This window comes from Leptonychotes weddellii, chromosome 1 (assembly GCF_054177405.1).
Source record: "Leptonychotes weddellii isolate Sample4059 chromosome 1, ASM5417740v2, whole genome shotgun sequence".
Taxonomy (NCBI): domain Eukaryota; kingdom Metazoa; phylum Chordata; class Mammalia; order Carnivora; family Phocidae; genus Leptonychotes; species Leptonychotes weddellii.
The window spans coordinates 14,865,085-14,881,298 of record NC_138369.1 but is presented as its reverse complement, the minus strand read 5'-3'; the positions used below and the strand labels follow the sequence as shown (position 1 = coordinate 14,881,298).

The window sequence follows — 16,214 nt, the reverse complement described above, 5'->3', positions numbered from 1 at the left end:
AAAAAAATTAAAGCAGTTTTTTACTAACTTTTTAGTATCACAAATTTAAATTTTACTTAATACTTTTGACATCTGTTATTTCTCATCAGATTAAGAAATGTACTTTTTTTTTAGTACTTAGGTCTCTGAATTATAACAGCAATACTAAGCACTAATTATTTTTTTTAGTTCAATAAACACTTAATATCAGTAATAATAACAGTTTTTGAGCACCTACTAAATACCAGGTACTGTTTTAAATACTGCATGTATTAACTTATTTAATCCTTCTGACAACTCTAATTTAGTAGATTCCACCACCACTACTACTAAACTGATGTTTGGACTCCAGCATGTACAGCTGCTGTTTACTTGCCGTCTCCATTTAGATTTCAATAGGCAACTCACATTATTTCCCTTTAAACATTCTTCTCCACCCACAGTCTTCCCCAGCTCAGTTCATGGCAGCTCCATCCTTCCAAGGGCTCAGATCCAAAACTTGAGGGTCACCCCTCAGCTCCTCTTATTTTTTTCACACCTACATTCAGTTTTCCAGCAAATCCGATGGGCTCGGTCTTCAAAACATATCCAGCACTCTACTACTTGTCAACACCTTCATGGCTACCACCCCAGTCCTGACCACGACCATCTGGCACTGGAATAATCACAGTAGTTTCTTGGCTTCTACTCTTGCTTCCCTCAAGGCTGTTCTTTACTCAGTAGCCAGTGTGAGCCTTTAAAAACATTTTTTATCTTTTTAATTCTTTTTAATTCCTCAGTCAGAGCCTTCAAATTGCCCCCATATGGCTAGGGAGAAGTTGTAGTTCTGTAGCCTACAATGCCATCTGTGATTTGGACATCACCCTCACCTAACCCCCCAATTTGGTCTCATCCTGATCTTTCACCCTTGCTCTGCATGAGTCACACCCACCTCCTGGTTCTTTCTCAGACATGCTCTTCACCTACCACAAGACCTTCTTTTCACTTACTGTTCCCTCTGCTTGAGGTGCTCTTCCCATAGAGATGTCCACATGACTCACTCCCTCAGGTCATCCTCATTTCCTTGAGATCTTTACACAAATGTCACCTTCTCAATGAGACCTCATCCGCCCACTCCACACACACACACTTTTTTATTACCCTTCCCTACCTTAATTTTCTCCTTAGCCTTGTCACTCTCTAACATATTTTACAGATTTACTGGATGAGAGCAGGTGTTTTGACCTGTGCGTTTCCCGTATCCCCAGAGGTAGAACAGTGCCTGGCACCTAGTAGATGCTTAGTATCTGTTGAATGAACAAATCGATAGCCCTCTCTTTACGAATGATGATGCTGAGGCTCCTGGGGGTAGCTGACTTGCTGCCAGTCACACAGTCAGTTAGTGGCCCCAGGGTGAGTGCTCTGCCCGCATCACAGTGCCCCTCCATAGTCAGGGCACTGCTTGGTATTTGTATAGAACGAAAGTCAAGAGTAAACATGCTCTTAATTGTCCCCATTTTTTAGGAGAAAGAAAGTTACCAATCTGTAAGTAAAGTCAAATTTTAAAATGGAATAAAAATATTTCCCTGCTTTCATTTGGATTGGCAGGTGATTCATCCTAAAACTGATCAACAGAGATGCAGACTTCAGGAAGCTTGCAAAGATATTCTCCTTTTCAAAAATCTTGATCAGGTAACATTGGTTTTAAAAATATTTTTGTCTTTCAGCTTTTCTCCTATTTGTCATTTAAACAGTTTTTGTCGTCTTAGCCTAAGCCATATAAGGCATAAAACTTTAGATTCATCTTATTTACAAATGTTTGCATTGTGTTGCCCATCATAACTCATAATGAGCTTTTCAGATGACTTCTAGTATTTCTCTGAATTGCTTTGGTACTTCCTCCAAGAAAATACCATTTGAGGACCATGCAGTTCAGTCATGTTAAAAGGAAATGTTCAGGTTTGCATGACCGTGGCTTAGTTTGGAGGGTCTGAATTTATGCTGCAGAGTAATTTCTCCAAAGATGCAAATTATGGAGTTCTCTTCTCTGGTAGCAGTTAACCCACTGGAGGTGTGTGACTTCTCAGGCCTTAGATGTGGGGCATCTCTTGTGATTACTTCTCAGCAAAGATCTCAGACATGGGGAGTGGTGTGTGTCAGCAGGGCTCTGGTATAGGATCTGTGCTTGGACCTGTCCTCCCTCCCTTGGTGGAGATAGAGAGCAGGGGCTACCTCATGAGGACAGAATCCTCAAATTGCATTACTTCTCTTCTTTGAGAGCCACACGCTGAAGCTGCATAAGTGGCTGAGGTACTGGGCGGAGAATCCTAGAATGTGCGGAGACAAGAAGGATGGGATTAGAATTCCCCTACTACCCAGCTCCTGCAAATAAGTCTTTTAATGACATCCTCACAACCATCCCTGGGATCAATAATCCAGTCTGTTTGGTAGCTGTGTGGTTATAAGAATAGCCAGAACTTTAGTCAGTTTTATTAGTCTCAGGCTGACTAAAACAAGGACCATGACCTCAAGGAAAGGCTGGTTGTGAGGAATATTGGTCTGTGTCTCCTGTCTTCCCTAGAAGATCCATCTGTATCAATGGAAAGAAGACTTGCTTTTACCTACTGAACAAAACTCCTTGTAAATTTTATATCATCAGATGTTCTAAGGGCAGTTGCTATGTCAATCTAATATTCATAGTTTTCTTAGTATTGAAGAAAACCATTTTACCATTTTATTTATAACTAAAATGTCAGATGTAATGATTTTTTTCTAACATTTTGTCGTGAAAATACTCAAATACAGCAAAGTGGAAAGACTTCTATGGAACACACATTTATCCACTGCCTTGATTCTACGATTAACATTTTACTGTGCTTGCTGTATTATATGCCATCTACCCATCTTTCAGCAAAAGGGTCGGTAAATTTTTTCTTAAAGAACAAGGTAGTAAATATGTCTAACACAACTACTCAACTCTGTTATTGTAGCAGGAAAGCAGCCACAGACGATACATAAATGAAAGGGTGTGGCTGTGTTCCAGTAAAACGTTATTTACAAAAACAGGCAGCTGTTTGTTGGCCCCTGCATTAACCCATCTTACCCCCAAAATTGGGTTCATTTCAGAGTAAGCTGCAGATACCATTATACCTTCCTTTAAATACTTTGGCACGCATATCCTGGAACTGTTTATCCTGTTTATAGTCTTTTGATATAAAGTTTGTATACAATGAAATGTCTAAATTTTAAGTGCGTTCACTGAGGTTTGAGAAATGTATACACTTGGGTACCCCAAACTCCCTAACAAGTTATGGAACATTGCCACCACCCTAGAAAATTCCCTCGTGCCCCCTTGTGATCAATTCTCACCTCCTCTTAGAAGCAACTACTATTTTGATTTATTCTACAATAAATTAATTTTGCCTCTCCTAGGGTTTCATATAAATGGAATCACACAGTATGCACTCTTTTGTGTGAGACTTTCTTTCACTCAGCAGAGTTTTTGAGGTTCATCCCTGTTGCATGTATCATTCCTTTTCCTTTTTCACTTTTTATTTTGAATTAGTTTTAGACTGACAGGAAAGCTGCAAAAGCAGTACAGAGTTCCCATATACCCTTCATCCAGCTTCCCCTAGTATTAACATCTTAACATAACCATAGGACAATGAGCAAAACCAGGAAATTAACATTGTTATACTACTATTAGTTAAACTACAAACCTTATTGGGATTTCACCCGTTTTCTCACTTATATTTCCTTTTTTCTGGTTAAGGATCCAATCCAGAATCCCACATTGCATTTAGTTCTTCTTTCTCTTCAGTCTGTCGTGGTTTTCAGTCCTTTCTGGTCTTTCATAATCTTGACACCTTGAAGAGTACTGTTTTGTTATTTTATAGAATGTACCTCAGTTTGGATTTGTCTGATGTTTCTTCATGACTGGAATATGGATATACATACATTCTTGGCCTGACTGCTACAGAAATTATATTGTCTTTCTCAGAGCATCATATCAAGGGGCCTGTGATGTCAGGATGCCTTGTTGCTGGTGATGTTAGTTCATTCCTTTTTGTTGCTGAGTAGTGTGCCATTATATGAAAATACTAGTTCGCTTATCCGTTTTTTTTCCTGTTGATGGATACCTGGTCTATTTCTTGTTTTTAGCTCTTACGAATAATGCTGTGGCATTTTGTACAAGTCTTTCTGTGAACTTTTTTTTTCCATTTCTCTTCAGTAAAATACCTGAGGGCTAAATTGCTGAGTCATAGGGTAGGTATATATTTGATTTTATAAAAATCTACCAGATCTTTTTCAAAGTGGTTGTGCCGTTTTGCATTCCTTCAACAATATATGAGATTCCCAGTTGCTCCATATCCTTACCAACATTTGATATTGTCTGTCTTCTAAAATTTTAACCATTCTGGTGAGTGTATTTGTTTCAGTTTTTAAAAATTTATTTACACCTACGTTGGGTGTAAAGCTTACTTAAAAAAATAGAAATAAAAATACATGAATAAAATAAAAATTTATTTCCCAAATTTCTGGTTTTAAGTTTTCAAATTTACAAAATAGTCAAAAGAATAGTGCCATGAACACTCATGTACCCTTACCTAGACTGACCAGTTAACATTTTGTCACATTTACTTTCTTTTCTGTGTGTATGTACACACACATAAATATATATGAACTGCTTTTTTCTTTTGTCCCGAGCCATTTATGAATATGTTTAAGACATCTTTTTTTTTTTTTTTTTAAAGACCCTACTTATTCATTTGGCAGAGAAAGACACAGCGAGAGAGGGAACACAAACGGGGAGTGGGAGAGGGAGAAGCAGACTCCCTGCCGAGCAGGGAGCCCGATGCGGGACTCGATCCTGGGACTCCAGGATCATGACCTGAGCCTAAGGCAGTCGCTTAACCAACTGAGCCACCCAGGCGCCCTGTTTAAGACATCTTGATTCTTAGCCACTAAATACCTTAAGATGTATTTTGCAAGAATGAGGATATTCTACATTAGCACAAAACCATTATTAACAGTGATACAATAATGTTATCTAACACCCACTCCATATTCAGATTTTCCCAGTAAAGTTCTCTACAGCTTTTTTGTTTTGTTTTTCATTCCTGAATTACATGTTGCCTTTGGTTGTCATGGAGTCATTTTAGTCATCTCCAGCCTGGAATCCTCCCCTTACACCTTATTCTGTATCTCATGACACTGATGTTTTTGAAGAGTCCAGACCAGAAGAAGAGTTACTCAGGACGAGAGGCTGCCAGTGGATAGCCCACAGGCCAGTTACAGCTAGTGTGTGGTTTGGTCTGTATTGTACATGAAAATTTGAATTGTTACCTGTATTTAAACATGAGATTTCTGGCAACACTGGGCTCACATTCCATGTGAATGTGGAATGCACATGAATAGCACTTCCTTTTTCATATTTGTCAGCTTGTACAGTATTCAACACACATGGAACTGTGTAATTAAAGAGATGCTTTTAGTGATACTCAGTTATTTTAGGTAGCAGAGTCACACTGACAGACACTAAGTCACATGGAATTACGCAACAATAAAATTTTTCCTTGCCACATCTTCAGTCCACGTTCCTCCAAGGAGAAAGTCTTTCTTTGAGCTGACGCTGGTATTTGTTAGTGCCCCCTGACAGTCACTGATCTCTCTCCCTGACAGAGGGATGCTGGCCCTAGACTGAGACCACTGTTTTGTTAGAATTTAATAGCATTGTTTTGTTTTCACTATACTTACCAGTACAGTTAGATACCTTCTGGTTATAGCAGGTGATGATAAGTAAGTAATTGTATGTGTTGTATATAAATGTTTGAAACAATAGTAGCTGTCCAATAATAGATGTCAATTTTTGAGTACCTGTTGTGTGATACTTTCCTTAGATTTTTCTTTTTTAGCCATGAAAATCAATGACATAGAGGGGCGCCTGGGTGGCTCAGATGGTTAAGCGTCTGCCTTCGGCTCAGGTCATGATCCCAGGGTCCTGGGATCGAGCCCCACGTTGAGCTCCCTGCTTGGCGGGGAGCCTGCTTCTCCCTCTCCCTCTACTGTTCCCCCTGCTTGTGCTCTCTCACTCTCTGAATCAAATAAATAAATAAAATCTTTAAAAAAAAAAAAAAGAAAATCAATGACATAGAAACTATTAAACCCTTTTTAAAATACGAATTAACTGAGGCTCAGAGAGGTTAAGTGATGTGCATGGCTAGTCAGAGCAGTTGCTGTGCTGCTCTGTGAGGTAACGTCTAAGTCCATCCCAGCCATTTAGATTTGATGATCCTGTTAAGATCAACACCTGTAGGAAGCTGGCATCTCGTGGCTTTATAGATGACAAGGCACCTGACAGTTGTGTGGGTGTGACTGGGAGAATGGGCACCATGATTTAGATACCTCTTTTTGCATAAACTATGGGATTTTTTTTTAAGCGGTACTGCCTCGGAAAACTTGGCAACTGTGCTGTGTCCATGGAGCTCCAAAGCTGAATGGTCAGAGGAAAACATTTGTTTCAGATAGCTTAAGGGTTTTGCTTGAATATGGAGAACAGTCTAATATGTGTACTTCCACTGTGTAGTCACAAAGTGAGATAAGCATAATCATCTTTTCCCCCAGCAAATGTAAAAGCCATCTTTTCTATTTGTGTGTATACTCTGCAGGAACAACTTTCTCAAGTCCTTGATGCCATGTTTGAAAGGACAGTCAAAGTTGATGAGCATGTCATTGACCAAGGAGATGATGGAGACAACTTTTATGTCATAGAACGGTAGGAGATGGAGCTTTGCGGAGGTGTGGCTACACTTAATGAGATTCACGATGCAGGGCATGTACTTTACCCTATGCTTTGTTCAGCCGAGAGAGGACTTAGGACCAGGTGTACAAGCTTCTTAAAGCTTGTCCCTCTCCTCACTTGTATGTGGAATTTAAGAAACAAAATAGAGGATCATGGGGAAAGAGAGGAAAAAATAAAACAAGACAAAATCAGAGAGGGAGACAAACCATAAGAGACTCTTAATCATAGGAAACAAACAGGGTTGCTGGGTGAAGAGATGGGGTAACTGGGTGATGGATATTAAGGAGGGCCTGTGAGGTAATGAGCACTGGGTATTAAATAAGACTGATGAATCACTGACCTCTACCTCTGAAACTAATAATATATTATATGTTAATTAATTGAATTTAAATTAAAAAAAATTTTTTAAAGGGGGAAAAAGAGTTGGGCACTTAACTGACTGAGCCACCCAGGCACCCCAAGAATTTCTCTTAATAAAAAGACATAAAAAAAAAAAATCAAGAAAGGGAAAAAAAAAGCTTGTCCCTCTCTGTCCATAGCCTGCCCCCTCTATCTAGTGCTGCTGACCTGAGTCCTCAGTACAACCCATATTTGGGTTGCCATTATCAATACAAAAAAGTCTCCTTTAGGGCGCCTGGGTGGCTCAGTTGGTTAAGCAACTGCCTTCGGCTCAGGTCATGATCCTGGAGTCCCGGGATCGAGTCCCGCATCGGGCTCCCTGCTCAGCAGGGAGTCTGCTTCTCCCTCTGACCCTCCCCCCTCTCGTGCTCTCTCTCTCTCATTCTCTCTCTCAAATAAATAAATCAAATCTTTGAAAAAAAAAAGTCTCCTTTACAGTTAGGCAAGATGTGCAAGATGTGCTTCATAAACATGTTATTTGCCAGTGTTCAAGTGAATTGATTTCATAAACCATTGTGCTCTATTGTCATCTGGATCTTTCGTTCCCAGCCTAATTTTACACATGAATACACTGCCTCAACTTCCATGTCCCTGGCCCCTTCTGGCTCTGTTCCAGGTGTAAGACATGTTGGGAGACATAAAATATGTGGGTTTGACCTGCTGGCCTTAGTCTAAGCTCTTGAGCCGTTAATATCATCTCGGCGGCTCCTTCTGACCCCCTCTCAGACCTGAAAGGAACCACCTTCACCAGATTATCTCCTATAGAATGTCTAGAAATTGTGTCACTGGTAAAAGGGTCTCTTTAAGGAATTTGTTATATGTTGTTAATTATCTTGCAGAAACACTGATATATTTAAGTTTGCCTCAGTGATGTATTGAGAGTGCCTGTTTCTCTAAATGTTTGTCAGTTCTGAATATCATTCTTTAGCATTAATTACCAGTTAATAGGTAGAATATTGTACGTTTTGGTTTCTTTATTTTAATCAGTTCTATATCCTAGTTTTCAACAAACTACAAAAGAAGACCCATATAGTCATTTCAGTCCCTTCAGGAAAAGCATTTGACAAAATTCAACACCTTTTCAATGCAAAAACTCTGAGCAAACTAGGAATAGATGTGGTTTTTCACCAATCAGATTAAAGGAATTTTTTTTAAAAACCTGTGGCCAACATCATAATTAATGGTGAAAGATTGACTCTTTTCCCCTTAAGATCAAGAACAAGACAGGGGTATCTGCTCTCATTACTTCTATTCAGTATTATACTGTAGGTCCAGCCAATGCAGTAAGGCAATGAAAAAAGAAGCAGAAGGAAAGAGGGAGGAAGGAAGGGAGGGCATATAGATTAGAAAAAGAAAAAGTGAGACTGTCTTTGTTTGCTGATGACATGATCCTCCCTAGAAAATCCCAAGCTACAAAAAAGCTACTAGAACTGGTAAGTGAGTTTAGCAAGGTCACAGAATACAAAGTCAGAATGCAAAAATCTATTGTATTTCTGTATGCTAGCAAAAATCTTTTGGAAATTGCCTGTTCTATATCATATGTACCTTGTATTTCTGTACCACCTGCCAGGTCTAAAATTTTTTATTAGAAGTAATAAATGAAATTATTTCTTGTTATACTTCCAGGGGAACTTATGATATTTTAGTAACAAAAGATAATCAAACCCGCTCTGTTGGTCAGTATGACAACCATGGCAGTTTTGGAGAACTCGCTCTGATGTACAACACCCCGAGAGCTGCTACCATTGTTGCCACTTCAGAAGGCTCCCTCTGGGGACTGGTGAGTTAGAGAAATGAGTCCCCTTGTGTGGCATAGGGTTAATTCCCCTTACTTCAGGGTTTTCTGTCCTTGGGCTCTTGGTTCATGCTCTATTTTATGGCTAGTTCTCTGAAAGACATTATGAAACATCTTGTACCAATGTGTTTTTCCATTTCTCTAAAATGATTTGTCAGCAAACCACTTACTCCAAATTGCAGGGGAAAGACTGAGTCTTATGACCTTATAGTCTTGTCAGTTCTTATTACGCTTTCTGTTTATGTTTTTATCAGACAGGTAGAGACAAAGGGGATAATTCTCTGTAAAAGAGGCAGCCTAGAAAAATAATTATCATGGAAAGCTCTGCCAACAGTGTTTTCCATCTCCAGCTGTCCCAGAACTAACTTTTCTTTATGGACAGCCATCCACTTGTGCATTGGCCCATGCCAGTATCCAGTAGGTTTAGATGACTAGAAAGGCTGATGGCCATATCCTGGGAAAGAGAACTTTCCTGGGGTGTCTGTGGAACAGCACTACTGTGATCCCTTTCCTCCAGTACCCATGGTCCACCTTGCTTCCTTCAGCATCAGACCTTCAAAATCTATAACTGTCTTCCTTCTTAAACAAAGTAATTATCGTCTTGTACAAATTCCAAATTTCACTTTTAAGATACTGACATCTGTGATAATTTGTTTCCGTTTGCTTTATAAGCAGAATTAAATGTATACCATAGCATTATCAATATAGTTCCTCAAATGAAATGACAGTTTAAAGACATAATAGAGCACTTTCCTGTGATATATTGATGTAGAACTAAGAATGTCTTGAGAAATGGAGATAAAATGCCTTAAGAATAGATCACACACTTGGGGGAACCCTAGTGATTGAAAAACTCAAGGATAGGGGCTCCTGGGTGGCTCAGTTGGTTGAGTATCCGACTCTTGATTGCAGCTCAGGTCATGATCTCAGTGTTATGAGATCAGGCTCCACGCCTTGCTTTAGATTCTCTCTCTCCCTCTCCCTCTGCCTCTGCCCGCCCCCCCTCCCTGCTCGCATGCTCACTCACTTTCCATCTATCTCTCTGTCTCTTAAAAAAAAAATGAAAATAAAAACTCAAGGATAGATCATAGATCAATAAGTAATGGAGGAAAATAAACTCAGTTTTAAAATGTATTGATGCAGGGCACCTGGCTGGCTCAGTCAGTAGAGCATGTGACTCTTGATATCAAGGTTGTGAGTTTGAGCCCCACATTGGGCGTGGAGCCAACTTAAAAAAAATGTATTAATGACAACTACTGGTCCAGGTCAAGATGGAATAGCCCCATTCCTCACTAGTTTTCTCTCTTAAAACTAAGAAAGTCCAGATATCATACAACAAACAAACTTAGGAAGACCCTGGAAGATGGAAAGGAGAAGGTGGAATGGCTAGGGATCTTGGGACTTAAAGAAGGACTAGAGAGTGAGTCCCAGATGACGTTCGGGAAAAACCTACAACCTAGATCCACCAACCAAGTACATACAAAAGCAACCCCCAGAAAACCCTGATACCTTTAGCTAAAGGACCAGGAAAAGGGCAGCCTAGCAGAACAGATAATATCACCCTATTCCAGCCAAATACCAAAGGAAAAACTGTTTCTTCCTCCCCATAGTGTCACTGGGGCTAGCAGCAAGCTGAACTTACAGCCTCACCCAGCAGCAAAGAGGCAAAATGAGATGATATGTAGTGTCACTAATTGGCACTCCACTTTCCCTGCCAGGGTTGTGTCAGTGGGGCCCACAGGGGAGCTGAACATTCACTCCAACATGTACATGCACACTATGCCTAATAGAGTGCCTGCAAAAGAAGAAGATTAAATTGGATACATAATTCACAACATAATAGCCCAAATGTCAGAGGGACAATAGAAAACCACTTGTTGGGGCGCCTGGGTGGCTTAGTCGGTTAGGTGTTTGCCTTTGGCTCAGGTCGTGATCCCGGGGTCCTGGGATTGAGCCCTGTATCAGGCTCCCTGCTCAGTGGGAGCCTACTTCTCGCTCTCCCTCTGCCCCTCCCCGCCCCTGCTCATGCTCTCTCTTGTTCACTCTCTCTCTCTCTCAAATAAATAAGATATTTTTTAAAAAATCACTTGTTAGGGGCGCCTGGGTGGCTCAGTTGGTTAAGCGACTGCCTTCGGCTCAGGTCATGATCCTGGAGTCCCGGAATCAAGTCCCACATCGGGCTCCCTGCTCGGCGGGGAGTCTGCTTCTCCCTCTGACCCTCCTCCCTCTCATGCTCTCTGTCTCTCATTCTCTCTGTCTCAAATAAATAAATAAAATCTTTAAAAAATAAATAAATAAATAAATAAGTAAAATAAATAAAAAATCACTTGTTATACAAAGAACAAGGAAATTCTCAACCTGAGTGAGAAAAGACAATCAACAGATGCCAATACCAAGATGACACATATTGCAATTAACTGACAAGGGTTTAAAGCAGTTATCATATAGGGCGCCTGGGTGGCTTAGTTGGTTAAGCGGCTGCCTTCGGCTCGGATCATGATCCTGGAGTCCCTGGATCGAGTCCCGCATCGGGCTCCCTGCTCGGCGGGGAGTCTGCTTCTCCCTCTGACCCTCCCCCCTCTCATGTGCTTGCTCTCTCTCATTCTCTCTCTCTCAAATAAATAAATAAAATCTTAAAAAAAAAAAGCAGTTATCATATAATCAGTAACATAAGCCATCAACAAGCAATTATCTACACACTTGAAAAAAAATGAAGAAAAAAATAGAAGGTCTCAATGGAGAAATAGAAGACAGAAAGAAGATCCAAATGGGAAATTTTAGAACTGGAAAATATAATAACCAAAATAAAAACTCACTGATGGGCTCAATAGCAGAATGAATATGAGAGAGGAAAAAGATCTATGAACTTGAAGGTAGAACAATAGAAATTACCCACTCTGGACAACAGAAAGAAAACAGACTGAAATGAAGTGAACAGAGTGTATGGGATAATAACAAAAGATAGAATATTTGTATCAATAGAATCCCAGAAGGAGAGGAGAAAGAGTATAGAACTAAAAGATTCTTCAAAGAAATAATAGTTGAAAACTTCCCAGATTTGGTGAAAGATAATAAACCTACAGATTGAAAAAGCTGAGTGAACCCCAAATTGTATAAACACAAATCTATGGCAAGACACATAACCAAACTTCAGAAAACTAGACATGAAAAATTTCTAAAGCTACTGGAGAGAAAAAAAATGCATTACCTATAAGGGAATGACAGTTTGAATGATACCAGCTTTCCTGGCCATGGAGTCCAGAACAAGTGGCACAGCATTTTTCAATGTTGGGAAAAAAATAACTATCAGCTCAGAATTCTTTTTTTTTTTTTTTAAAGATTTTATTTATTTATTTGAGAGAGAGAGAGAATGAGAGACAGAGAGCATGAGAGGGAGGAGGGTCAGAGGGAGAAGCAGACTCCCTGCCAAGCAGGGAGCCCGATGCGGGACTCGATCCCAGGACTCCAGGATCATGACCTGAGCCAAAGGCAGTTGCTTAACCAACTGAGCCACCCAGGCGCCCTCAGCTCAGAATTCTATACCTAGTTAGAATATCCTGCAGGGATGAAGATGTTCTCAGATCAAAGAAAACTAAGAGACTTTTTTACCAGCAGGCCTACCTTAAAAAAAATGGCAAAAGAAAGTTCTTCAAACAGAAAGAAAGTGATAAAAAAAGGAAAATTGAAACATGAAGAATGAAGAAAGAACAACAGAAAAAGGAAACTATGGGGAGATATAAAAGACTATCCTCTTGAGTTTTCTCAATTGTGTTAGATGCTTAAAGCAAAATTATTGGGGTGCCTGGGTGACTCAGTCGTTAAGCGTCTGCCTTCGGCTCAGGTCATGATCTCAGGGTCCCGGGATCAAGCCCCACATCGGGCTCCCTGCTCAGTGGGAAGCCTGCTTCTCCCTCTCCCACTCCCCCTGCTTGTGTTCCCTCTCACTGTGTCTCTCTCTGTCAAATAAATAAATAAAATCTTTAAAAAAAAAATAAAGCAAAATTATTGTCCGATGTGGTTCTCAGTGTATATAGAGGAAATATTTAAGACAATTATAGTCTAAAGGAGGGAGTAAAGGGACCCAAATGGAAGTAAAGTTTCTACACTTTATTCCAACTACTAAAATGTTGACTGACATCAATAGATTGTGATAAGTTACATATATCAATATAACCTAGAGCAACCATCAAAATAATCTGTACAAAGGGATGTATTCAAAAGCTCTATAAATCAAAATTCTAAAAAGTGTTCAGGTAAACCATAGGAATACAGGAAAATGAAATGGAGGAACAAAAAGCAGGAACAGCAGAAAACATATAGTAAAGTGGTAGACGTAGGTCCTAATATATGAATAATTACTGTAAATATAATGATCTAATTACACCAACTAAATGACAGAGACAAGTCACATGGATTTTTTTAGATGACTCAACTCTATTCTATCTGCACCAAACTCACTCAAACATAATGATATAGGTAGGTTGAAAGTAAAAATAAAGAATTATATATATACCATGCAAACATTAACCAGAAGAAAGCAAGAGTAATTATATTAATATCAGATAAGATAGACTTCATAGCAAAGAAAGTTACTAGGGACAAAGAGGAACATTACATAATAATGAAAGCGTTAATCTACCAAGAAGACACATAGCAGCCCTAAATATGTATACAGCAAACAACAGAGCTTCAAAATATGTGAAGCAAAAACTGATAGAACTGAAAGAAGAAATAGACAAATCCACAGTTATAGTTGCAGACTTTAACACTCCTCTCTCAAGAGTTGGTGGAACAATTAGACAGAAAATCAGGAAGGATATAGAAGAACTTAACCACACCATCAGCCAAAAAGATCTAATTGAAATTCATAGAACACTCCATACAACAACAGTAGAGTCCCCATTCTTTTCAAGCCCATGGAACATTCACCAAGATAGACCATATCCTGGCATATAAAATAAAGCTTAACAAATTTAAAAGAATTGAAATCAGACCATGTATTCTCTAACTGTAATGGAATATATCCAGAAATCCATAACAGAGAGGTAACAGGAAAATCTCCAAACACTTGGAAATTAAATAGCACATTCCTAAAGAATTTCTAAGTCAAAGTCACAATAGAATTTTTTTAACAAATTGAACTGTAAAACCACCTGCCCCGTGGTTGGGGTATGAGAAATAGACATAAGAGAGGCAGCTCCCTTGAGGTCTGAAAAAAGGGAGCGGCTTACAGAATGGGACACCTGCTCTCCATGGTTGTGGTGCTGCTTATCACCATTCTCTTCCTGAAGCTCCCTCTCCTGAGATCCCTGCCTTGTCTTTCTGCTTCCTAGCCTGATCTTTTGTAATCTTTTCTTCCTTTCCCTGCTGTCTTAAGCATCCTATCAAGATGCCCTTCTGGCCTCTGCTTTTCTCCTGCTTTGTTCATGTGCTTTAGTACTACCTCCAAGAAAGTGACTCCAAGAGGCTCCTCCACAGCCTGACTTCTTGTACCTTCCAGGGCCTTGGAAATGCCTTCTGAGGCCAAAGCAGGGAAGACTTGGTGTTGTCACTTGAGTTTCTCAAATTGGATCCTACATTCCTTCTCTTACTGGGGGCAGCCGCCACCATGACTGCTAACACTCAGTCTCTGCTCCCGTTCTCTCTTGCAAAAGTGAAAGTCAATAGAAACTTTCTTAGGAAACGCAATCACCGGAAAGCGTAGTGTTCCTTTTCTCTTTTGAACCTCAGGCTGTATGCTTGACTCCGAACACTTGCTGCCTGAAGGAGCCACTATTTCACAGTGGGAGTTTCCTCTTCACAGCTCCATTGGAAGCCACCTGAAAGCTGGGTTAAGGTCCACTGCTTTTGCATGCCCTCCACAGCCACAGGGGCTGGCCTTGCTCAGCGTGAGAGCTCTGGGAAGGGTAGAAGTCTGCATAGAAAGGGTTGGAACATTAATAAATCCATCACTTTGGGAGATACCAGTTGTTTTCTCTTCAGCTAGAAATAGTTTGCTATTGCAATTGTAGCAATCTTTGTGACATTATAGAGGGATTTTTAGAATATTTTTTGATAATGCCTACTCAAATAGAAGGAAGAGAACTTTATAATTCCCATTTTCTCACTTTGGATTGTACTCTTTCTATAGCATTCATGCCTAGATTGGCCCAGAAAACATGTAGAAATTGAATTCTAAAGATAATGGGATAATATTCCAAAGCATAACAGGAACATTTTAAATGATACATCTCTAACCTTGGACTTTAAAAAAGTAGTGGCAAATCATGCAGCCCATTAGAGCAATCAGAGATCGAATGGCTCTTTTCAAGCAGACAGATGGAGAAGAAATGGAGCAGAATCTGGCTCTGTGCTGGAGAGCAGATGATTTCTACAGCAGTTCAGGGGGAGGGTTGGAGTCTGCTGTAGCTCATACTAGGAGTATAGGGTGTAGTAAGTGACTTCTCTAATAAGGCAGATAAAACATGGTATGGGATAGGGGCTGGGAATTCTGTAGCTAATGGAATATGAGCCAGTGAAAGCCATTTGGACATCTCAACTCAGTTGTCTTCAATGGGATTTCTCTACTCCACTACCACAATAGCAAACTTACAGTTAAACATGTCCTTACCTTGCTATGTTTCATTCTGCCAGCCTTCAGGATTTCATTATGTGCTTTCAAAGGAAAAAAAAAAAAAACACCTTTCCATCCCTGACAGCCTGAGGTGGACAAAAGGTGCAATTAACTTAGCTACAAGAAACCTAAAACTAAGCAATTAACATTCTCCTGGCTGTGTGTGTCCTTCCCCACACATACATACACATATCTGAGAGGGGCCTGACTGTGGCTCTGGTTAGCTGTCTCCTGATCTGAATCCATGACTTGCTGGGGCCAAGGGACCTTTCACATTCCTGCCTTCCATCTTGAGCTTCCTCCCCTCTCTTTCCATTAATTTAAATCCTCCCCCTCCCTTAGGTACCCCCAAATTTATATTTTTTAAAGTTATATTAAATTTTAAATATTTAAATATTTATATATATAATACTTATATTACTTATATATATTATACATACATATATTTATGTATTTGTTTTTTAAGTAGGCTCCACACCCAGTGTGGAGCGCAACATGGGGCTTGAGCTCATGACCCTGAGATCAAGACCTGAGCTGAGATCACGCTCCACGGGAAGCCTGCTTCTCCCTCTCCCACTCCCCCTGCTTGTGTTCCCTCTCTCGCTGTGTCTCTCTCTGTCAAATATGTAAATAAAATCTTAAAAAAA

General features: G+C 39.9%; 1 protein-coding gene across 1 annotated transcript in view; it reads left to right on the top strand.

Moving 5' to 3' along the window:
* PRKAR2A (protein kinase cAMP-dependent type II regulatory subunit alpha) overlaps positions 1–16,214 on the top strand; it is a 105,452-nt gene that overhangs the window by 74,239 nt on the left and 14,999 nt on the right. Inside the window, exons 4-6 of the mRNA XM_081805615.1 lie at positions 1,567–1,650; positions 6,627–6,733; positions 8,786–8,939. Of these exons, the coding sequence (XP_081661741.1) occupies positions 1,567–1,650; positions 6,627–6,733; positions 8,786–8,939 (345 nt within the window). The remainder of the gene's footprint in view (positions 1–1,566; positions 1,651–6,626; positions 6,734–8,785; positions 8,940–16,214) is intronic.